General features: G+C 44.7%; 1 protein-coding gene across 1 annotated transcript in view; it reads right to left on the reverse strand.

Annotated features, from left to right (window-relative positions):
• bnip2 (BCL2 interacting protein 2) overlaps positions 1-26,650 on the reverse strand; it is a 56,734-nt gene that overhangs the window by 12,528 nt on the left and 17,556 nt on the right. The window contains exons 5-7 of the mRNA XM_064990251.1: positions 15,402-15,584; positions 14,966-15,068; positions 10,317-10,448 (exon numbers count right to left, since the gene is read on the reverse strand). Of these exons, the coding sequence (XP_064846323.1) occupies positions 10,317-10,448; positions 14,966-15,068; positions 15,402-15,584 (418 nt within the window). The remainder of the gene's footprint in view (positions 1-10,316; positions 10,449-14,965; positions 15,069-15,401; positions 15,585-26,650) is intronic.

The following is a 26,650-nucleotide window of genomic DNA, read 5'->3' on the forward strand; positions in this document are numbered from 1 at the left end:
ACCAGTGAAATACACCTGCTGGAGCGCATACTACAGGTGGGTGTTGCTGTGGTGACCAGTGAGCTGAGATAAGGCGGTATCTTCACCTAGCAATGACTTGTAGATGACCTGGAGCCAGTGGGTTTGGCGACGAATATGTAGCGAGAGCCAGCCAACGAGAACATACAGGTCACAGTGTATACAGGTCATTCGTAGTATATGGGGCTTTGGTGATGAAACGGATGGCACTGTGATAGCAAACTGGATGTAGTCTGAGTAGAGTGTTGGAGGATATTTTGTAAATGAGCCAAAAGCCAATGCTAGATTTCATTTTGGATTGTAGATGTTTAATGCGAGTCTGAAAGGAGAGTTTACAGTCTAACCAGACACCTAGGTATTTGTAGTTGTCCACATATTCTAAGTCAGAACCGTCCAGAGTAATGATGCTAGTGGGGCGGGCGGGTAAGGGCAGCAGTCGGTTGAAGAGCATGCATTTAGTTTTACTAGCGTTTAAGAGTAGTTGGAGGCCACGGAAGGAGAGTTGTATGGCATTGAAGCTCGTTTTGAGGTTAGTTAACACAGTGTCCAAAGAAGGGCCAGAGGTATACAGAATGGTGTCGTCTACGTAGAGGTGGATCAGAGACTCACCAGCAGCAAGAGCGACATCATTGATGTATACAGAGAAAAGAGTCAGCCCGAGAATTGAACCCTGTGGCACCTCCATAGAGACTGCCAGAGGTCCGGAAAACAGGCACTCTGATTTGACACACTGAACTCTATTTGAGAAGAAGTTGGTGAACCTGGCGAGGCAGTCATTTGAGAAAGGATATTGTGTATGCCGATAAGAACACGGTGATTGACAGAGTCGAAAGCCTTGGCCAGGTTGATGAAGACGGCTGCACAGTACTGTCTTTTATCGATGGCGGTTATGATATCATTTAGGACCTTGAGCGTGGCTGATGTGCACCCATGACCAGTTCGGAAACCAGATTCAAAATGGTTGGTGATCTGTTTTTTAACTTGGCTTTCGAAGATTTAAAAAAAGGCAGGGTAGGAGAGATATAGGTCTGTAGCAGTTTGGGTCTAAAGTGTCTCCAACATTGAAGAGGGGAATGCCCGCGGCAGCTTTCCAATCTCAGACAATATGAAAGAGTTTGAACAGGCTAGTAATAGGGGTTGCAACAATGGACATTACACACATACACCACTTATCTTTGCAAACTGGAATCCACACATCCTGAGGCTGCATTCATTGTAGCTGGGGATTTTAATAAGGCTAATCTGAAAACAAGACTCCCTAAATTCTATCAGCATATCGATTGCGCAACCAGGGCTGGTAAAACCTTGGATCATTGCTATTCTAACTTCCGCGATGCATATAAGGCCCTCCCCCGCCCTCCATTCGGAAAAGCTGACCACGACTCCATTTTGTTGATCCCTGCCTACAGACAGAAGCTAAAACAAGAAACTCCCACGCTGAGGTCTGTTCAACGCTGGTTCGACCAATCTGATTCCACGCTCCAAGACTGCTTCCATCACGTGGACTGAGATATGTTTCGTATTGCGTCAAACAACAATATTGACGAATACGCTGATTCGGTGAGCGAGTCCTTTAGAACGTGCGTTGAAGATGTCATTCGCATAGCAACGATTAAAACATTCCCAAACCAGAAACCGTGGATTGATGGAAGCATTCGCGTGAAACTGAAAGCGCGAACCACTGCTTTTAATCAGGGCAAGGTGACCGGAAACATGACCGAATACAAACTGTGTAGCTATTCTCTCCGCAAGGCAATCAAACAAGCTAAGCGTCAGTATAGAGACAAAGTAGAGTCGCAATTCAACGGCTCAGACACAAGAGGAATGTGGCAGGGTCTACAGTCAATCAAGGATTACAAAAAGAAAACCAGCCCAGTCACGGACCAGGATGCCTTGCTCACAGGCAGACTAAATAACTTTTTTGCCCGCTTTGAGGACAATACAGTGCCACTGACACGGCCTGCAACGGAAACATGCGGTCTCTCCTTCACTACAGCCGAGGTGAGTAAAACATTTAAACGTGTTAACCCTCGCAAGGCTGCAGGCCCAGACGGCATCCCCAGCCGCGCCCTCAGAGCATGCGCAGACCAGCTGGCTGGTGTGTTTACGGACATATTCAATCAATCCCTATACCAGTCTGCTGTTCCCACATGCTTCAAGAGGGCCACCATTGTTCCCAAGAAAGCTAAGGTAACTGAGCTAAATGACTACCGCCCCGTAGCAGTCACTTCCGTCATCAAGTGCTTTGAGAGACTAGTCAAGGACCATATCACCTCCACCCTACCTGACACCCTAGACCCACTCCAATTTGCTTACCGCCCAAATAGGTCCACAGACGATGCAATCTCAACCACACTGCCCTAACCCATCTGGACAAGTGGAATACCTATGTGAGAATGCTGTTCATCGACTACAGCTCAGCATTTAACACCATAGTACCCTCCAAACTCGTCATCAAGCTCGAGACCCTGGGTCTCGACCCCGCCCTGTGCAACTTGGTACTGGACTTCCTGACGGGCCGCCCCAAGGTGGTGAGGCTAGGTAACAACATCTCCACCCCGCTGATCCTCAACACTGGGGCCCCACAAGGGTGCGTTCTGAGCCCTCTCCTGTACTCCCCGTTCACCCACGACTGCGTGGCCACGCACGCCTCCAACTCAATCATCAAGTTTGTGGACGACAACAGTGGTAGGCATGATTACCAACAATGATGAGACGGCCTACAGGGAGGAGGTGAGGGCCCTCGGAGTGTGGTGTCAGGAAAATAACCTCACACTCAACAAAACTAAGGAGATGATTGTGGACTTCAGGAAACAGCAGAGGGAACACCCCCCTATCCACATCGATGGAACAGTAGTGGAGAGGGTAGTAAGTTTTAAGTTCCTCGGCGTACACATCACAGACAAACTGAATTGGTCCACCCACACAGACAGCATTGTGAAGGCGGCGCAGCAGCGCCTCTTCAACCTCAGGAGGCTGAAGAAATTCGGCTTGTCAGCAAAATCACTCACAAACTACAGATGCACAATCGAGAGCATCCTGGCGGGCTGTATCACCGCCTGGTACGGCAACTGCTCCGCCCACAACCGTAAGGCTCTCCAGAGGGTAGTGAGGTCTGCACAACACATCACCGGGGGCAAACTACCTGCCCTCCAGGACACCTACACCACCCGATGTCACAGGAAGGCCATAAAGATCATCAAGGACAACAACCACCCGAGCCACTGCCTGTTCACCCCGCTATCATCCAGAAGGCGAGGTCAGTACAGGTGCATCAAAGCTGGGACCGAGAGACTGAAAAACAGCTTCTATCTCAAGGCCATCAGACTGTTAAACAGCCACCACTAACATTGAGTGGCTGCTGCCAACACACTGACTCTACTCCAGCCACTTTAATAATGGGAATTGATGTAAAATATATCACTAGCCGCTTTAAACAATGCTACTTAATAGAATGTTTACATACCCTACATTATTTATCTCATATGTATACATATATACTGTACTCTATATAATCTACTGCATCTTTACATAATACATGTATCACTAGCCACTTTAAACTATGCCACTTTGTTTACATACTCATCTCATATGTATATACTGTACTCGATACCATTTACTGCATCTTGCCTATGCCGCTCTGTACCATCACTAATTCATATATTTTTATGTACATATTCTTTATCCCTTTACACTTATGTGTATAAGGTAGTAGTTTTGGAATTGTTAGCTAGATTACTCATTGGTTATTACTGCATTGTCGGAACTAGAAGCACAAGCATTTCGCTACACTCGCATTAACATCTGCTAACCATGTGTATGTGACAAATAAAATTTGATTTGATTTGATTTCTTAACGGTGTATGTTGTGGTAGAGTAGTGTGTTGTATTGTAGATATGTTGTGGTAGAGCAGTGCGTTGTATTGTAGATGCAGTTGAAGTCAGAAGTTTACATACACTTAGTATGGAGTCATTAAAACTAATTTTTCAACCACTCCACAAATTTCTTGTTAACCTCTCTGCGCACGGAACCCGGTAGCGGGATGAAATTCGACAACATACGGTGATCGCTACATAAATAGTCATCTTGCTAATCCAACTGAATTGTCAGATTTAAAAAATGATTTACTGCGAAAGAATACGATGCGATTATCTGAGGATAGAGTCCCATAAAAAACAACTATTTCAACCAGCACAAACTGCAATAAAATAAATGGTTTACCTTTGACGATCTTCCTCTGTTTGCAATCCCAATGCTCATTGTTACACAATGAATGGTCTTTTGTTTGATGAAATCCATTTTTATAGCCTAACACGAAACATTTTGTGAACCGCTTGTCTCATATACCATTTTCAATGACACACTCGAGGTAAATACACACGGAACGTTTACATTTACATTTAAGTCATTTAGCAGACGCTCTTATCCAGAGCGACTTACAAATTGGTGAATTCACCTTCTGACATCCAGTGGAACAGCCACTTTACAATAGTGCATCTAAATCATTAAGGGGGAGGGGGGGTGAGAAGGATTACTTATCCTATCCTAGGTATTCCTTGAAGAGGTGGGGTTTCAGGTGTCTCCGGAAGGTGGTGATTGACTCCGCTGTCCTGGCGTCGTGAGGGAGTTTGTTCCACCATTGGGGGCCAGAGCAGCGAACAGTTTTGACTGGGCTGAGCGGGAACTGTACTTCCTCAGTGGTAGGGAGGCGAGCAGGCCAGAGGTGGATGAACGCAGTGCCCTTGTTTGGGTGTAGGGCCTGATCAGAGCCTGGAGGTACTGCGGTGCCGTTCCCCTCACAGCTCCGTAGGCAAGCACCATGGTCTTGTAGCGGATGCGAGCTTCAACTGGAAGCCAGTGGAGAGAGCGGAGGAGCGGGGTGACGTGAGAGAACTTGGGAAGGTTGAACACCAGACGGGCTGCGGCGTTCTGGATGAGTTGTAGGGGTTTGATGGCACAGGCAGGGAGCCCAGCCAACAGCGAGTTGCAGTAATCCAGACGGGAGATGACAAGTGCCTGGATTAGGACCTGCGCCGCTTCCTGTGTGAGGCAGGGGCGTACTCTGCGGATGTTGTAGAGCATGAACCTACAGGAACGGGCCACCGCCTTGATGTTAGTTGAGAACGACAGGGTGTTGTCCAGGATCACTCCAAGGTTCTTAGCGCTCTGGGAGGAGGAAACAATGGAGTTGTCAACCGTGATGGCGAGATCATGGAACGGGCAGTCCTTCCCCGGGAGGAAGAGCAGCTCCGTCTTGCCGAGGTTCAGCTTGAGGTGGTGATCCGTCATCCACACTGATATGTCTGCCAGACATGAAGAGATGCGATTCGCCACCTGGTCATCAGAAGGGGGAAAGGAGAAGATTAATTGTGTGTCGTCTGCATAGCAATGATAGGAGAGACCATGTGAGGTTATGACAGAGCCAAGTGACTTGGTGTATAGCGAGAATAGGAGAGGGCCTAGAACAGAGCCCTGGGGGACACCAGTGGTGAGAGCGCGTGGCGAGGAGACAGATTCTGTCAGGTAGGACGCAATCCAAGCGTGGGCCGCGCCGGAGATGCCCAACTCGGAGAGGGTGGAGAGGAGGATCTGATGGTTCACAGTGTCGAAGGCAGCCGATAGGTCTAGAAGGATGAGAGCAGAGGAGAGAGAGTTAGCTTTAGCAGTGCGGAGCGCCTCCGTGATACAGAGAAGAGCAGTCTCAGTTGAATGACTAGTCTTGAAACCTGACTGATTTGGATCAAGAAGGTCATTCTGAGAGAGATAGCGGGAGAGCTGGCCAAGGACGGCACGTTCAAGAGTTTTGGAGAGAAAAGAAAGAAGGGATACTGGTCTGTAGTTGTTGACATCGGAGGGATCGAGTGTAGGTTTTTTCAGAAGGGGTGCAACTCTCGCTCTCTTGAAGACGGAAGGGACGTAGCCAGCGGTCAGAGATGAGTTGATGAGAGGGGGGAGGTAAGGGAGAAGGTCTCCGGAAATGGTCTGGAGAAGAGAGGAGGGGATAGGGTCAAGCGGGCAGGTTGTTGGGCGGCCGGCCGTCACAAGAAGCGAGATTTCATCTGGAGAGAGAGGGGAGAAAGAGGTCAGAGCACAGGGTAGGGCAGTGTGAGCAGAACCAGCGGTGTCGTTTGACTTAGCAAACGAGGATCGGATGTCGTCGACCTTCTTTTCAAAATGGTTGACGAAGTCATCTGCAGAGAGGGAGGAGGGGGGAGGGGAGGAGGATTCAGGAGGGAGGAGAAGGTGGCAAAGAGCTTCCTAGGGTTAGAGGCAGATGCTTGGAATTTAGAGTGGAAGAAAGTGGCTTTAGCAGCAGAGACAGAGGAGGAAAATGTAGAGAGGAGGGAGTGAAAGGATGCCAGGTCCGCAGGGAGGCGAGTTTTCCTCCATTTCCGCTCGGCTGCCCGGAGCACTGTTCTGTGAGCTCGCAGTGAGTCGTCGAGTCGCGGAGCGGGAGGGGAGGACCGAGCCGGCCTGGAGGATAGGGGACATAGAGAGTCAAAGGATGCAGAAAGGGAAGAGAGGAGGGTTGAGGAGGCAGAATCAGGAGATAGGTTGGAGAAGGTATGAGCAGAGGGAAGAGATGATAGGATGGAAGAGGAGAGAGTAGCGGGGGAGAGAGAGCGAAGGTTGGGACGGCGCGATACCATCCGAGTAGGGGCAGTGTGGGAAGTGTTGGATGAGAGCGAGAGGGAAAAGGATACAAGGTAGTGGTCGGAGACTTGGAGGGGAGTTGCAATGAGGTTAGTGGAAGAACAGCATCTAGTAAAGATGAGGTCGAGCGTATTGCCTGCCTTGTGAGTAGGGGGAAGGTGAGAGGGTGAGGTCAAAAGAGGAGAGGAGTGGAAAGAAGGAGGCAGAGAGGAATGAGTCAAAGGTAGACGTGGGGAGGTTAAAGTCGCCCAGGACTGTGAGAGGTGAGCCGTCCTCAGGAAAGGAGCTTATCAAGGCATCAAGCTCATTGATGAACTCTCCGAGGGAACCTGGAGGGCGATAAATGATAAGGATGTTAAGCTTGAAAGGGCTGGTAACTGTGACAGCATGGAATTCAAAGGAGGCGATAGACAGATGGGTAAGGGGAGAAAGAGAGAATGACCACTTGGGAGAGATGAGGATCCCGGTGCCACCACCCCGCTGACCAGAAGCTCTCGGGGTGTGCGAGAACACGTGGGCGGACGAAGAGAGAGAGCTGTTTCGTTGATTGGCTGTATTTTGTCGCTCTGTCGTAACCGGCTGCGACCGGGAGGTCCGTGGGGTGACGCACAATTGGCCCAGCGTCGTCCGGGTTAGGGAGGGCTTGGGCGGTAGGGATGTCCTTGTCTCATCGCGCACCAGCGACTCCTGTGGCGGGCCGGGCGCAGTGCATGCTAACCAAGGTTGCCAGGTGCACGGTGTTTCCTCCGGCTGGCTTCCGGGTTGGATGTGTGCTGTGTTAAGAAGCAGTGCGGCTTGGTTGGGTTGTGTATCGGAGGATGCATGGCTTTCAACCTTCGTCTCTCCCGAGCCCGTACGGGAGTTGTAGCGATGAGACAAGGTATTAGCTACTAAACAATTGGATACCATGAAATTGGGGAGAAAAAGGGGTAAAATTCAACAACAACAAATTAACATCTTGAATCTATGGGGGCGCTATTTCATTATTGGATAAAAAAACGTGCCCGTTTTATGCTCAATATTTTGTCACAAAAAGATGCTCGACTATGCAATGGAAAGAAAACACTGACGTTTCCAAACTGCAAAACCTCAGCTGCAAGTATTTTCCCATGTGATTCAGAGAAGAAAGCAGGCTTCCACGAACGATATATCAATGAAGAGATATGTGAAAAACACCTTGAGGATTGATTCTAAACAACGTTTGCCATGTTTCAGTCGATATTACGGAGTTAATTTGCAAAAAAGTTCGGCCTTTTAGTGACTGAATTTTCGGTTTGTTTTGGTAGCCAAAAGTGATGTACAAAACAGAGAATCTTTCAGGAAAAACTGAACATTTGCTATCTAACTGAGAGTCTCCTCATTGAAAACATCCGAAGTTCTTCAAAGGTAAATGATTTTATTTGAATGCTTTTCTGGTTTTTCTGAAAATGTTGCCCGCTAAATGCTACGCTAAATGCTAAGCTAGCTATCAATACTCTTACACAAATGCTTGTTTTGCTATGGTTGAAAAGCATATTTTGAAAATCTGAGATGACAGTGTTGTTAAGAAAAGGCTAAGCTTGAGAGATAGCATATTTATTTCATTTCATTTGCGATTTTCATAAATAGTTAAAGTTACGTTATGCTAATGAGCTTGAGGCTACAGGTTTTTTCATAGCCAAACGTGAACAAAACGGAGCGTTTGTCCTACACAAATATTTTTTGAAAAACTGAACATTTGCTATCTAACAGAGTATCTTCATTGAAAACATCTGAAGTTCTTCAAAGGTAAATGATTTTATTTGAATGCTTTTCTTGTTTTTGTGAAAATGTTGCTGGCTGAATTCTAGGCTTATAGCTATGCTAGCTATCAATACTCTTACACAAATGCTTGTTTAGCTATGGTTGAAAAGCATATTTTGAAAATCTGAGATGACAGTGTTGTTAACAAAAGTCTAAGCTTGAGAGCAAATATATTTATTTCATTTGCGATTTTCATGAATAGTTAACGTTGCGGTATGCTAATGAGCTTGAGGCTGTAAATAGGATCCCGGATCCGGGATTGCTCGACGCAAGAAGTTAATAATATAAAATATTATTTGTGATTTTTTTTTTAATTTTAGAAGCAATATATAAAAATGTAATGTGATGAAATTGTGTAATGTACTGTAATGAAGTGATGAAATGTGTCTGCCGCCCCACCCCAACCCACATGAAATAGCCTATTTGAGACTGTTGAGGGGAGGGCAGGCCCACAACAATGGCCAAAGTGAAATGGAGACAGTAGATACAGCTGGTCTGTTGTAATATAATAAAGACAGTAGATCTGGCTGGTCTGTCATAATATAATAGAGACAGTAGATCTGGCTGGTCTGTCATAATATAATAGAGACAGTAGATCTAGCTGAAATGTCATAATATAATAGAGACAGTAGATCTAGCTGAAATGTCATAATATAAAAGAGACAGTAGATCGATAATAATAATAATTATATATATATATATATATATATATATATATATATATATATATTATCTCAGCAGAACAATATTGTGTAGAGCTTTGGCAAAGTGGGTGGGGTTATATCCTTCCTGTTTGGCCCTGTCCGGGGGTCTCATCGGATGGAGTCACAGTGTCTCCTGTCCCTCCTGTCTCAGCCTCCAGTATTTATGCTGCAGTAGTTTGTGTGTTCGGCGGCTGGGGTCAGTTTGTTATATCTGGAGTACTTCTTCTGTCTTATCTGGTGTCCTGTGTGAATTTAAGTACGCTCTCTCTAATTCTCTCTCTCGGAGGACCTGAGCCCTAGGACCATGCGTCAGGACTACCTGGCATGATGACTCCTTGCTGTCCCCAATTCACCTGGGCTTGCTGCTGTTCCAGTTTCAACTGTTCTGCCTGCGGCTATGGAACCCTAAACTGTTCATATTTACTCTTGAGGTGCTGTCCTGTTGCATCCTCTACAACTCCTGTGATTATTATTATTTGATCCTGCTGGTCATCTATGAACGTTTGAAAATCTCGGCCATGTTCTGTTCTAATCTCCACCCGGCACAGCCAGAAGAGGACTGGCTACCCCACATAGCCTGGTTCCTCTAGGTTTCTTCCTAGGTTTTGCCCATTCTAGGGAGTTTTTCCGAGCCACCGTGCTTCTACACCTGCATTGCTTGCTGTTTGGGGTTTTAGGCTGGGTTTCTGTACAGCACTTTGAGATATCAGCTGATGTACGAAGGGCTATATAAATGAATTTGATTTGATTTTGATTGGTCTACTGGGTAACTGGTCTACTGGGTAACTGGTCTACTGGGTAACTGGTCTACTGGGTACCAGAGTAACTGGTCTACTGGGTAACTGGTCTACTGGGTAACTGGTCTACTGGGTACCAGAGTAACTGGTCTACTGGGTACCAGAGTAACTGGTCTACTGGGTACCAGAGTAACTGGTCTACTGGGTACCAGAGTAATTGGTCTACTGGGTACCAGAGTAACTGGTCTACTGGGTACCAGAGTAACTGGTCTACTGGGTACCAGAGTAACTGGTCTACTGGGTACCAGAGTAACTGGTCTACTGCGCAACAGGTCTACTGGGCACCATGGTAACAAAATAACTGGGCTACTGGGTAACAGGTCTACTGGGTACCAGAGTAACTAGGCTACTGTGTCTCACCTGCGGTCGATCTGCTGATAGCACTTCCTGAGCCAGCCCACACTGGGCATCTTCTTCCTGGACGTGGCGCCGTTCAGATACACTATCATATAGTTCTCTGCTACCAAGAGCTCCAAAGTGCCGATCACATACCTGATAACACACAACAACAACAGAGAGGTGCGAGGGTTAGGTTACAGAGAGGGGTGAGGGTTAGGTTAAAGAGATGGGCGAGGGTTAGGTTACAGAGAGGGGTGAGGGTTAAGTTATAGAGATAATTGTCCACATCTGTTCAGCTGTAGGAGACGTGAGCGTTAAATGCGTCAGGTTATTGACTGAATATAGGCCTATAGCACTAGGGATCCACTGCATATTAATATTAAATATATACAGATGCCGGCTACCACTACCACTATTCCTATACAGATATAGGCTACCACTACTACTATTCCTATACAGACACCGGCTACCACTATTCCTATACAGACACCGGCTACCACTATTCCTATACAGACACCGGCTACCACTATTCCTATACAGACACCGGCTACCACTATTCCTATACAGACACCGGCTACCACTATTCCTATACAGACACCGGCTACCACTATTCCTATACAGACACCGGCTACCACTATTCCTATACAGACACCGGCTACCACTATTCCTATACAGACACCGGCTACCACTATTCCTATACAGACACCGGCTACCACTATTCCTATACAGACACCGGCTACCACTATTCCTATACAGACACCGGCTACCACTATTCCTATACAGACACCGGCTACCACTATTCCTATACAGACACCGGCTACCACTATTTCTATACAGACACCGGCTACTACTACTACTACTGCTATAGGCTACTACTACTATACAGACACCGGCTACCAATACTACTATTCCTATACAGACACCGGCTACCACTACTACTATTCCTATACAGATATAGGATACCACTACTACTATTCCTATACAGACACCGGCTACCACTACCACTATTCCTATACAGATACAGGCTACCACTATTCCTATACAGACACCGGCTACCACTACTACTATTCCTATACAGACACCGGCTACCACTACTACTATTCCTATACAGACACCGGCTACCACTACTACTATTCCTATACAGATACAAGCTACCACTATTCCTATACAGATACAGGCTACTACTACTACTACTGCTATAGGCTACCACTACTACTATTCCTATACAGACACCGGCTACCACTATTCCTATACAGACACCGGCTACCACTATTCCTATACAGACACCGGCTACCACTATTCCTATACAGACACCGGCTACCACTACTACTATTCCTATACAGACACCGGCTACCACTATTCCTATACAGACACCGGCTACCACTATTCCTATACAGACACCGGCTACCACTATTCCTATACAGACACCGGCTACCACTATTTCTATACAGACACCGGCTACTACTACTACTACTGCTATAGGCTACTACTACTATACAGACACCGGCTACCAATACTACTATTCCTATACAGACACCGGCTACCACTACTACTATTCCTATACAGATATAGGATACCACTACTACTATTCCTATACAGACACCGGCTACCACTACCACTATTCCTATACAGACACCGGCTACCACTACTACTATTCCTATACAGATACAGGCTACCACTATTCCTATACAGACACCGGCTACCACTACTACTATTCCTATACAGACACCGGCTACCACTACTACTATTCCTATACAGATACAGGCTACCACTATTCCTATACAGACACCGGCTACCACTACTACTATTCCTATACAGACACCGGCTACCACTACTACTATTCCTATACAGACACCGGCTACCACTACTACTATTCCTATACAGACACAAGCTACCACTATTCCTATACAGATAGAGGCTACTACTACTACTACAACTGCTATACAGATACAGGCTACTACTACAACTGCTATACAGATACAGGCTACTACTACAACTGCTATACAGATACAGGCTACTACTACTACAACTGCTATACAGATACAGGCTACTACTACTACAACTGCTATACAGATACAGGCTACTACTACTACAACTGCTATACAGATACAGGCTACTACTACTACTGCTATACAGATACAGGCTACTACTACTACTGCTATACAGATACAGGCTACTACTACTACTACAACTGCTATACAGATACAGGCTACTACTACTACAACTGCTATACAGATACATGCTACTACTACTACTACTACTACTACTGGTATACAGATACAGGCTACTACTACTACTGGTATACAGATACACGCAACTACTACTACTGGTATGCAGATACACGCAACTACTACTTCTACTACTACTATTACTATACAGATACAGGCTACTACCAATACTATACAGATATAGGCTACTACTACTACTACTATACAGATATAGGCTACTACCAATACTATACAGATATAGGCTACTACTACTACTACTACCAGTACTGCTATACAGATACAGGCTACTACTACTACTACTACTATACAGATACAGGCTACTACTACTACTACTACTACTACTACTACTACTACTACTACCACACAGATACAGGCTACTACTACTACTACTACTATTATACAGATATAGGCTACTACTATACAGATACAGGCTACTACTACTACTACTACTACTACTACTACTATTATACAGATATAGGCTACTACTATACAGATACACAGGCTACTACTTCAAATCAAATACTACTACGGCTATACAGATACAGGCTACTACCAATACTATACAGATATAGGATACTACTACTACTACACAGATACAGATGCTACTACTACTACTACTACACAGATACAGAGGCTACTACTACACAGATACAGAGGCTACTACTACACAGATACAGAGGCTACTACTACTACTACTACTACTACTATTATACAGATATAGGCTACTACTACTACTACTATACAGATATAGGCTACTACTATACAGATACACAGGCTACTACTTCAAATCAAATACTACTACGGCTATACAGATACAGGCTACTACCAATACTATACAGATATAGGCTACTACTACTACTACCAATACTATACAGATATAGGATACTACTACTACTACTACACAGATACAGAAGCTACTACTACTACTACTACACAGATAGAGGCTACTACTACACCGATACAGAGGCTACTACTACACAGATACAGAGGCTACTACTACTACTACTACTACTATACAGATGTACAGATTGAGGCTAATTCGTTAACTTTATATCAGAATATATTTTTCATAACGATAAGCATTATATTGTTAAATTAAAGTGGTAACTCTGGTTGGCCAAAAACAATCTCTCACCTCCCGTCCAACTGTCGGAGTCAGTTGGAGCACTGGTATGCACTGCCTTCCTAGGCCTTCATAGCTAAGCCTAATAATAGCCAGCCGGTGGTCACTGCCTTCATAGCTAATCCTAATAATAGCCAGCCGGTGGTCACTGCCTTCAGAGGCCTGCATAGCTAATCCTAATAATAGCCAGCCGGTGGTCACTGCCTTCATAGGCCTGCATAGCTAATCCTAATAATAGCCAGCCGGTGGTCACTGCCTTCAGAGGCCTGCATAGCTAAGCCTAATAATAGCCAGCCGGTGGTCACTGCCTTCATAGCTAAGCCTAATAATAGCCAGCCGGTGGTCACTGCCTTCATAGCTAAGCCTAATAATAGCCAGCCGGTGGTCACTGCCTTCATAGCTAATCCTAATAATAGCCAGCCGGTGGTCACTGCCTTCAGAGGCCTGCATAGCTAATCCTAATAATAGCCAGCCGGTGGTCACTGCCTTCATAGGCCTGCATAGCTAAGCCTAATAATAGCCAGCCGGTGGTCACTGCCTTCAGAGGCCTGCATAGCTAAGCCTAATAATAGCCAGCCGGTGGTCACTGCCTTCATAGGCCTGCATAGCTAAGCCTAATAATAGCCAGCCGGTGGTCACTGCCTTCATAGCTAATCCTAATAATAGCCAGCCGGTGGTCACTGCCTTCATAGGCCTGCATAGCTAATCCTAATAATAGCCAGCCGGTGGTCACTGCCTTCAGAGGCCTGCATAGCTAATCCTAATAATAGCCAGCCGGTGGTCACTGCCTTCATAGGCCTGCATAGCTAAGCCTAATAATAGCCAGCCGGTGGTCACTGCCTTCAGAGGCCTGCATAGCTAAGCCTAATAATAGCCAGCCGGTGGTCACTGCCTTCATAGGCCTGCATAGCTAAGCCTAATAATAGCCAGCCGGTGGTCACTGCCTTCATAGCTAATCCTAATAATAGCCAGCCGGTGGTCACTGCCTTCATAGGCCTGCATAGCTAATCCTAATAATAGCCAGCCGGTGGTCACTGCCTTCAGAGGCCTGCATAGCTAATCCTAATAATAGCCAGCCGGTGGTCACTGCCTTCAGAGGCCTGCATAGCTAAGCCTAATAATAGCCAGCCGGTGGTCACTGCCTAAAATATAAAAATACCAGGTTACTCAGGAGAAAAGTGATTTATTCTCAGGATTGAACATTTGTAAAATAGTGGGAAAATATTAAATATATTTTTAGCATTGGTGTCCAAAAACCAACACAAGTCAATATTCCGTTTCGCAGGGTTTGCAGCAGGGATTGCACCAGTAGGACTCACTTGAAGAGGTTGTCCATGATGTAGCGGTAGTTGGGTTGGTTGCTCTCAGGCATGTAACACACGGCAAACACTATGATGGCATTCAGGCCATCTCCATAGTAACCTGGAACACATCACAGAGGTTCAAACACGCCACAACACAACCTGCTCTGCATGGGGCATTGTTACTGTAAAAATGTTTTTTTTTTTTTATATATAAATTGGTCCAATACCCTCTTGTAGGACTAGGGTTGTGTGTTAGGGTCTGGGGTCACCTCCGTGGTTGATAACCCAAGTCCTACAAGAGGGTCATGAGTTAGGGTCTGGGGTTACCTCTGTGGTTGATGACCCTCTTGTAGGACGAGGTTTATGGGTTAGGGGTCAGGGGTTACCTCCATGGTTGATGACCCTCTTGTAGGACTAGGGTTATGTGTTAGGGCCTGGGGTCAGGGGTTACCTCCGTGGTTGATGACCCTCTTGTAGGGTTCTATTGCCTTCATGTCGACTTTGTGTTCCTGGTCTCCTATACGGAACACTCTCCAACGCCGCCCCTCCTCCCGCTCCTCGGAGGCCGAGTACACCTGGACCGACTCCACCCCCTTCTGCAGAACCTCCGTGGTCTTGGGCTTCGGCAGGTCGTCTGAGAAGAGAGGTTCTTTTTAACTCTTTTCCTACCTTCCCTTTATGCAATAACACTCCATTTCTATTTGAAACGCTTCGTATTGTGGGGAATTATGACATGCTGAGTGCAACAAATAACCATTTAAATATAATATATGCCCCTGATCAACAGTAATGGCCAATCAGACAAACGATTCAGACATTGATCATACGAATGGTACATCAAACATGCAATAATCAAAACGGAGGAATAATATGGAGGATTTGGTCTTCACATTGTGGACAGACAATGACATGGCATTGGCGCTCAACACTCAAGAAACACCTCACTACAAAATAGACTGCCTTTTATTTAAGTCTAAGCCCTGTCTAAAGCGGGGGAATATGAAACATATAAAAAATATATAATTTACCCTTAACCTATTAGCCCATACAAACACATTGAATAACAGATTCACTACATGGAACAACATAAAAAAATCTAAAGGAAGTTTGTTCTGAAGAGTCTGTCCTATATGTGATAGAAGTCGTACGAGTGATACAAGAAAGATCAGGAAACATGTATTTTTTACATGTATTTAACCCCTTACTTTTGTCACTAAAGTGTCTGCATATATACTTCCATAAATTATTTTGACTGGTACCAGAGGACCTTCAGTCGAGTCTTGTGAGACCTGAGGGCGTCCTAGAGCAAAACATGTACGCGTTCATGAGCGTCTCACCTTTCCACAGAAGGGTCATAGTGGTTTGTAGGCCAAATCGTTCGGCCGCTACAGACGATTTGGTGAGAAGACCCATTTTGGGGATGTCACATGGTCTGACAAACACAGATCTAGCTCTGTCACCGCAAATGCAGAAGTGTTACATAGGCATATGCGGTGGATTGAGATGCATCCAATGCAAAACAAATCACTTGCTTAAACTGACTGATTAACGGGATTAGATTTATGCAGGCATCTACCTTCGGGGGTTAAACATCCGTCCTAGTACCAGGATGCAACAGCATTCCAAAACGGCACCTGTTTTCCTTTTAATATGTCACATCATAGAAACAAAGCTAAATAAGAATAAGAACATGCTTGTACATGACCAACAATGGACACAAAAATGACTCAAAACAGAAGAAATATCCCTTGATTTGTTCACGGTAAAACAGAAGAAATATCCCTTGATTTGTTACCGGTAAAACAGAAGAAATATCCCTTGATTTGTTACCGGTAAAACAGAAGAAATATCCCTTGATTTGTTCACATAGTTGATGCAAAGAAGCAAAAGTATATTTGGTTGAATGACCAGGCAGTATGTCCATGAGACCTTACCACACTTGTTGTTGACCTGGGAACTGTTGCCAAGACAAGGGTAACAGTCCTTCCAGATGACAGAGGCCGGCAGCAGAGCGGAAACACAGAAACAACACAACACCATTTAAACCTGAACCATTTAACTACAGTTAACTGGTTCCCATATCTTGTGTTAGTTATAAAAATCTTCGGTGGTGGCGTCTCATAAAAATGTACGAGCGCCGCGCTCTCTCCTCAGCATCATGAACAACCGAACACCCAAATAATTGTATGATATATGGGACAGTCAGCAGGTCCCTTACACCTAGGGAGTTCTTTCTGGCCACTGTGCTTCTGCACTGCTTTCTCTTCAGGGTCTAGACCGGGTCTCTGTCAAGCACTTTGTGACAACTGTTGATGTAAAAAGGGCTTTATAAAATATGTTTGATTGATTGATTGATTGAACTGGCCCCATACAACTGTCAGTGTTAGGTTCAACCATTTAAACCTTATTGGACTTAACTGGCCCCAGAAATATTGAACCAGGCTTAGTGGTGTCAGCTCCTAGGACAGACCAGTGTCCTGTCCTGGGATAGACTATGTCCTGTCTTGGTTGAGGTACCCAGGCAGTTAGCTGGATAGGTTGAGGTACCCAGGCAGTTAGCTGGATAGGTTGAGGTACCCAGGCAGTTAGCTGGATAGGTTGAGGTACCCAGGCAGTTAGCTGGATAGGTTGAGGTACCCAGGCAGTTAGCTGGATAGGTTGAGGTACCCAGGCAGTTAGCTGGATAGGTTGAGGTACCCAGGCAGTTAGCTGGATAGGTGTATGTACCCAGGCAGTTAGCTGGATAGGTGTATGTACCCAGGCAGTTAGCTGGATAGGTTTACAGTGGGGAGAACAAGTATTTGATACACTGCCAATTTTGCAGGTTTTCCTACTTACAAAGCATGTAGATATTTTTAACATGGCAGTTAGCGGGAGGGCCTTTTTCAACTCTAATGGCTAGGGTTGGATCCTCTGGGGTCCTAAAGCTGAGGGAGAACTTCACTGAGACTCACACACTACTACTATTTTCCCAGGTTAGGACATACAAAGTTGATTTACTATTTAACAGATTTATTTACTTTTAATTGAGGTGAGCGAGCAATTTTTATTTTATTTTTTAAGCATTATTAAAAATAAAGAAATGTGGACCCCTTGTAAATATGAATTTGTTCTTAACTGACTTGCCTAGTTAAAATAAAGGTTGAATAAATACATAAAAATAATCATTATCATGCTGAAACATGAGGTGATGGAGGTGGCTGAATGGCACGACAATGGGCCTCAGGGTCGTCACGTTATCTCTGTTCATTCAAATTGCCATCGTTAAAATGCAATTGTGTTAGTTGTCCGTAGCTTATGCTCTGTACTCTGTTCAAATCGTTGACATCAGCAAGCCTACCCGACGCCATCTGCCTGGTAGAGTTGAGAGAACAGTTTATGAATTGGGTGGCTGGGGTCTAACAATTTTTAGGGTCATCCTCTGACACAGGCTGGTATAGAGGTCCTGGATGGCAGGAAGCTTGGCCCCAGTGATGTACTGGACCGTACGCGCTACCTTCTGACGCGCCCTGCGGTCGGATGCCGAGCAGTTGCCATACCAGGCAGCCAGTCAAGATGCTCAGCTGTAGAACTTTGAGGATCTGAGGTTCCATACCAAATCTTTTCAGCATCCTGGGGGGGAAGAGGAGTTGTCGTGCCCTCTTCACAACTGTGTTTGTCTGCTTGGACCATGGTAGATACTTAGTGATGTGGACACAGAGGAACTTGAAGCTCTCAACCCACTCCATTACAGCCTCGTCAATGTGAAAGGGGGCGTGTTTGGCCCTCCATTTCCTGTAGTCCACAATCATCTCCTTTGTCTTGCTCACGTTAAGGGAGAGGTTGTTGTTCTGGCACCACACTGCCAGGGTTCTGACCTCCTCCCTATAGGCTGTCTCATCGTCATCGGTGGTCAGGCCCACCACCGTTGTGTCGTCTGCAAACTCAATGATGGTGTTGGGAGATTGAATGGCTGTATGCTCAACTTAATACACCTGTCAGCAATGGGGATGGCTGAAATAGCCAAATCCATTAATCTGAAGGTGTGTCCACATACTTTTGTATATATAGTGTACTTTGAACAAGGTTTTAGTTTCAATTAATCGAAAATGTGAAAAGGCAATCTGCATAAAAGCAAAAAGGGCATTTTGAAACAAGGGATGAGCTTTCCTTTAATCTACTTGTGTATAAGTGAAGCTTTTAGAGAGAGGTTTAGTGCTTTTATATTTAATAATCTCAACCCACCCAGTTCATATTCATTATATAGATTGTCTGGGATGCTAAACCAGCCTAAGTGAAACAAAATGGAGCTCATATGATTTGAAAAGCGAATCAGTAGTAGGCAGTAAGTGGGTAAACCGATATGCGGTAGGCAGTAAGTGGGTAAACCGATATGCGGTAGGCAGTAAGTGGGTAAACCGATATGCAGTAGGCAGTAAGTGGGTAAACCGATATGCGGTAGGCAGTAAGTGGGTAAACCGATATGCGGTAGGCAGTAAGTGGGTAAACCGATATGCGGTAGGCAGTAAGTGGGTAAACCGATATGCGGTAGGCAGTAAGTGGGTAAACCGATATGCGGTAGGCAGTAAGTGGGTAAACCGATATGCGGTAGGCAGTAAGTGGGTAAACCGATATGCGGTAGGCAGTAAGTGGGTAAACCGATATGCGGTAGGCAGTAAGTGGGTAAACCGATATGACTAGGCAGTAAGTGGGTAAACCGATATGACTAGGCAGTAAGTGGGTAAACCGATATGACTAGGCAGTAAGTGGGTAAACCGATATGCGGTAGGCAGTAAGTGGGTAAACCGATATGCGGTAGGCAGTAAGTAGGTAAACCGATATGCGGTAGGCAGTAAGTGGGTAAACCGATATGCGGTAGGCAGTAAGTGGGTAAACCGATATGCGGTAGGCAGTAAGTGGGTAAACCGATATGCGGTAGGCAGTAAGTGGGTAAACCGATATGCGGTAGGCAGTAAGTGGGTAAACCGATATGACTAGGCAGTAAGTGGGTAAACCGATATGACTAGGCAGTAAGTGGGTAAACCGATATGACTAGGCAGTAAGTGGGTAAACCGATATGCTGTAGGCAGTAAGTGGGTAAACCGATATGCGGTAGGCAGTAAGTGGGTAAACCGATATGCGGTAGGCAGTAAGTGGGTAAACCGATATGCGGTAGGCAGTAAGTGGGTAAACCGATATGCGGTAGGCAGTAAGTGGGTAAACCGATATGCGGTAGGCAGTAAGTGGGTAAACCGATATGCGGTAGGCAGTAAGTGGGTAAACCGATATGCGGTAGGCAGTAAGTGGGTAAACCGATATGCGGTAGGCAGTAAGTGGGTAAACCGATATGCGGTAGGCAGTAAGTGGGTAAACCGATATGACTAGGCAGTAAGTGGGTAAACCGATATGCGGTAGGCAGTAAGTGGGTAAACCGATATGCGGTAGGCAGTAAGTGGGTAAACCGATATGCGGTAGGCAGTAAGTGGGTAAACCGATATGCGGTAGGCAGTAAGTGGGTAAACCGATATGCGGTAGGCAGTAAGTGGGTAAACCGATATGCGGTAGGCAGTAAGTGGGTAAACCGATATGCGGTAGGCAGTAAGTGGGTAAACCGATATGCGGTAGGCAGTAAGTAGGTAAACCGATATGTGGTAGGCAGTAAGTGGGTAAACCGATATGTGGTAGGCAGTAAGTGGGTAAACCGATATGACTAGGCAGTAAGTGGGTAAACCGATATGCGGTAGGCAGTAAGTAGGTAAACCGATATGCGGTAGGCAGTAAGTGGGTAAACCGATATGCAGTAGGCAGTAAGTGGGTAAACCGATATGCGGTAGGCAGTAAGTGGGTAAACCGATATGCGGTAGGCAGTAAGTGGGTAAACCGATATGCGGTAGGCAGTAAGTGGGTAAACCGATATGCGGTAGGCAGTAAGTGGGTAAACCGATATGCGGTAGGCAGTAAGTAGGTAAACCGATATGCGGTAGGCAGTAAGTGGGTAAACCGATATGACTAGGCAGTAAGTGGGTAAACCGATATGACTAGGCAGTAAGTGGGTAAACCGATATGACTAGGCAGTAAGTGGGTAAACCGATATGACTAGGCAGTAAGTGGGTAAACCGATATGCGGTAGGCAGTAAGTGGGTAAACCGATATGACTAGGGAGTAAGTGGGTAAACCGATATGACTAGGCAGTAAGTGGGTAAACCGATATGACTAGGCAGTAAGTGGGTAAACCGATATGACTAGGCAGTAAGTGGGTAAACCGATATGACTAGGCAGTAAGTGGGTAAACCGATATGACTAGGCAGTAAGTAGGTAAACTGATATGACTAGGCAGTAAGTGGGTAAACCGATATGACTAGGCAGTAAGTGGGTAAACCGATATGACTAGGCAGTAAGTAGGTAAACTGATATGACTAGGCAGTAAGTGGGTAAACCGATATGACTAGGCAGTAAGTGGGTAAACCGATATGCGGTAGGCAGTAAGTGGGTAAACCGATATGACTAGGCAGTAAGTGGGTAAACCGATATGACTAGGGAGTAAGTGGGTAAACCGATATGACTAGGGAGTAAGTGGGTAAACCGATATGACTAGGCAGTAAGTGGGTAAACCGATATGACTAGGCAGTAAGTGGGTAAACCGATATGACTAGGCAGTAAGTAGGTAAACTGATATGACTAGGCAGTAAGTGGGTAAACCGATATGACTAGGCAGTAAGTGGGTAAACCGATATGCGGTAGGCAGTAAGTGGGTAAACCGATATGACTAGGCAGTAAGTGGGTAAACCGATATGACTAGGCAGTAAGTGGGTAAACCGATATGACTAGGCAGTAAGGGGATAAACCGATATGACTAGGCAGTAAGGGGATAAACCGATATGACTAGGCAGTAAGTGGGTAAACCGATATGACTAGGGAGTAAGTGGGTAAACCGATATGACTAGGGAGTAAGTGGGTAAACCGATATGACTAGGCAGTAAGTGGGTAAACCGATATGACTAGGGAGTAAGTGGGTAAACCGATATGACTAGGCAGTAAGTGGGTAAACCGATATGCGGTAGGCAGTAAGTGGGTAAACCGATATGACTAGGCAGTAAGTGGGTAAACCGATATGACTAGGCAGTAAGTGGGTAAACCGATATGACTAGGCAGTAAGTGGGTAAACCGATATGACTAGGGAGTAAGTGGGTAAACCGATATGACTAGGGAGTAAGTGGGTAAACCGATATGACTAGGCAGTAAGTGGGTAAACCGATATGACTAGGGAGTAAGTGGGTAAACCGATATGACTAGGCAGTAAGTGGGTAAACCGATATGCGGTAGGCAGTAAGTGGGTAAACCGATATGACTAGGCAGTAAGTGGGTAAACTGATATGACTAGGCAGTAAGTGGGTAAACCGATATGACTAGGCAGTAAGTGGGTAAACCGATATGCGGTAGGCAGTAAGTAGGTAAACCGATATGACTAGGCAGTAAGTGGGTAAACCGATATGACTAGGCAGTAAGTGGGTAAACCGATATGACTAGGGAGTAAGTGGGTAAACCGATATGACTAGGGAGTAAGTGGGTAAACCGATATGACTAGGCAGTAAGTGGGTAAACCGATATGACTAGGCAGTAAGTGGGTAAACCGATATGCGGTAGGCAGTAAGTGGGTAAACCGATATGACTAGGCAGTAAGTGGGTAAACCGATATGACTAGGGAGTAAGTGGATAAACCGATATGACTAGGCAGTAAGTGGGTAAACCGATATGACTAGGCAGTAAGTGGGTAAACCGATATGACTAGGCAGTAAGTGGGTAAACCGATATGACTAGGGAGTAAGTGGATAAACCGATATGACTAGGCAGTAAGTGGGTAAACCGATATGACTAGGCAGTAAGTAGGTAAACCGATATGACTAGGCAGTAAGTGGGTAAACTGATATGACTAGGCAGTAAGTGGGTAAACCGATATGACTAGGGAGTAAGTGGGTAAACCGATATGACTAGGCAGTAAGTGGGTAAACCGATATGACTAGGCAGTAAGTGGGTAAACCGATATGACTAGGGAGTTAATCGGTGTAATTGTTCTATAAATAAACCGGTATTTACCTCTCCGTGGTTGCAGGATGTCTATTTTTACTAGCTCATTTATATATATTTTGCAGTGGTGTAAAGTACTTAAGTAAAAAATACTTTAAAGTACTACTTAAGTAGTGTTTTGGGGTGTGTACTTTACTATTTATAGTTTTGACTACTTTTACTTGACTACATTCCTAAGGAAATAATGTACTTTTTACTCCATACATGTTACCTGACACCTAAAAGTACTCGATGCTTAGCAGGACAGGATGCTTAGCAGGACAGGAAAATGGACTGATTCATGGACTTATCAAGGCAACACACGGTCTTCCCTTCTGCTTGGCGGACTCACTAAACACAAACGCATCTTTTGTCAATGATGTCTGAGTGTTGGAGTGTGCCCCTGGCTATCCATACATTTTAAAAACAAGAAAAATCTGCTTTACTTTTGATACTGAAGTATATTTTAGCAATTACATTTACTTTTGATGAAGTATACTTAGAAGCGAATACCTTTAGACTTACTCAAGTAGTATTTTACTGGGTGACTTTCACTTGAGAAACTTTCTATTAAAAAGGTATGTTTACTTTTACTCAAGTATGACAATTGGGTACTTATTCCCACCACTGATCTTTTCGGATATGATTATCAAGTACAGTGTATTCAGAAAGTATTCAGACCCCTTGACGTTTTCCACATTGTTACGTTACAGCCTTATTCAAATTATATTTTTTTAAACTCAATTTACACACAATACCCCCATAAAGACAAAGCGAAAACAGGTTTTATGAAATTTTTGGAAATGTATAAATAAAAACACCGAAATATCTTACTTTTATAAGTATTCAGTATCCCTTTGCCATGAGACTTGAAATTGAGCTCAGGTGCATCGTTTCCATTGATCATCCTTGAGATGTTTTTACAACTGGATTGGAGTCCACCTGTGGTAAATTCAATTGATTGGACATGATTTGGAAAGGCACACACCTGTCTATATAAAAGGTACCACAGTTCACAGTCTATGTCAGACCAAGCCATGAGGTCAAAGGAATTGACCGTAGAGCTCCGAGACAGGATTCTGTTGAGGCACAGATGTGGGGAAGGGTACCAAGAACACTGTGGCCTCCATCATTCTTAAATGGAAGAAGTTTAGAAGCACCAAGACTCTCCCTTGAGCTGGCCACCCGGACAAACTGAGCAATTGGGGGAGAAGAGCCTTGGTCAGGGAGGTGACCAAGAATCCGATGGTAGCTCTGTGGAGATGGGAGAACTTTCCAGAGGGACAACCAGCTCTGCAGCACTCCACCAATCAGGCCTTTCTGGAAGAGTGGCAAGACGGAAGTCACTCCTCAGTAAAAGGCACATGACAGCCGCTTGTCAAAAGGCATCTAAAGAACTCTCAGACCATGAGAAACAAGTTTCTCTGGTCTGATTAAACCAAGATTGAACTCTTTGGCATGAATGCCAAGTGTCACATGGTGGTGGCAGCCTCATGCTGTGGGGATGTTTCTCAGCGGCAGGGACTGGGAGACTAGTCAGGATTGAGGGAAAGATGAAGAGAGCAAAGTTCAGAAAGATGCTTGATGAAAACTGTCTCCAGAGCACTCAGGATCTCTGGGGTGGGGCGAAGGTTCACCTTCCAATAGAACAACGACACTAAGCACACAGCCAAGACAACGCAGGAATGGCTTCAGGACAAGTCCCTGAATGTCCTTGAGTGGCCCAGCCAGAGCCTGGACTTGAAACCGATCGGACATCTCTGGGGACCTGAAAATAACTGTGCAGCAACGCTCCCCATCCAACCTGACAGAGCTTGAGATGATCTGCAAGGAAGTATGGGAGAAACTCCCCAAATACAGGTGTGCTAAGCTTGTAGCGTCATACCAAAGGAGACTTGACGCTGTAATCACTGCCAAAGGTGCTTCAACAAAAGTACTGAGTAAAGGGTCTTGATACTTATGTAAATGTAATAAAATGCATATGTATGTATGTATGTAAGTGTATATATATATATATATACATATATACATATACATATACATATATATATATATATATATATATATATATATATATATATATATATATACACACACATACATACATACACACACATATACATATACACATATACATATATATATATGGTAGTGTGTGCAGATTGATGATATATCTATAGAATACATTTTTTTATAAAAATAAATACATTTTAGAATAATACTAACTTTCCGAATGCAGTGTAATGTCTACTTCACCGTCAGCCCATTTTATAGGTAAACTGCAGGGTAATGTAAAAGATCCAATACGTAATTCAGTAAACTTATCTTAATTAGGTTTTAGTCCAGAGAGACCAGAAAAGTGAACTAGATCTTAAATGCAGGGATCTAGCTTGGGGACTTAACATAACGAGTCATCGGTATACATGTACACCTTTCTATAAGCCAAAAGAACAGAGGGTAGAGGCGATTTATTCACTCCCCGCGCAGTTGTCTCATCAAGGTTACCGTGCACCGGCCTCTATAGCGCCGCCTTCTCCTTCTTCGAGTGTCGGGAACTTGGGCCTGGTCCGGGATAATCAACGTTTGACCAGTTTCATGAAACTGGGTGTATGACGTGGGTCACTACTTCATACGAGAGACATTTGAATGCCTTTAAAAAAAAAATCTAAATGCGTTTTTTTTTTTTGCAGAAATTCTCAAACGTGAACTTTTATGTTCCTTAATAACAAACTTGTATGCCATCAGTAAATATGAATAGAATTGTGAAATTACGAGCCTTGTTGGTATAGCCACAGAAAAAGGCAGCAACCTTGCTGCTAGCCATGAATGGCTGAGATAATGAGTGGGCTGGGCAGAGAGAGGAGTCCGTGTTGGTCTGACATATAGCACGCTTCTGTCTATTTGAGCTGGTTAGTATGTGTAGTATGTCTAACATATATATATTTAAAAAAAGATTATATATATATATATATATATATATATATAAACATTTAAAAGCTATATATTGTTTAGAAGAACTGCACTTTCTGGAGAACCGAGTTTGGAAATCTGTGGAATTAGAGTAGGATGAGAAAACACGAGGATCTGGATTACATCTTCAAACTAAGGGCAGCCATGGCTTACGTGACAGGGAGAAGTGTCCAACCATGATGTATATGGGTAAGATGGTCTAGCTAGCTACATTTTCAGATATTACACAATTCTAATTTTGACAAAGTTGTTTCCTTTCCAAGTTAAAGTGTGCTGTTAGCTAGCTAGCTTACGTGTATGCTCTTATTATTCTTATCTCAGAGGTCTTTGCATGGCTAGCTAAAGCCTGATGTTAGCTAGCAACATTGAACCTGATTGGTTATGCAAGTAACCATTTCGGGTACATTCGTAAATTCAGTCTGGCCATGTACTCCGATTTTAGAGCACTCTCGTCTGAGTGTGCCAGAGTGCAGAATAACTGATAAATGTACGCATGCTGAATACCCATTAAATATGGCCAGTGTCAGTAAACGTCGGCAAAAAAGCGTTACTAAAATGTTGCCAGCAGCAACATTGGATAAAATGAAAAAATGAAAACAGCCTAACCAGCTCTGCTAGGGCAGGTAAAATGGTCAGAGTGGGGTGTTCTCTCATTTGAGTCTAGCTATCTAGCCAATTAGCTTGGGT

This window comes from Oncorhynchus masou, chromosome 15, assembly GCF_036934945.1.
Source record: "Oncorhynchus masou masou isolate Uvic2021 chromosome 15, UVic_Omas_1.1, whole genome shotgun sequence".
NCBI classification, from domain to species: domain Eukaryota; kingdom Metazoa; phylum Chordata; class Actinopteri; order Salmoniformes; family Salmonidae; genus Oncorhynchus; species Oncorhynchus masou.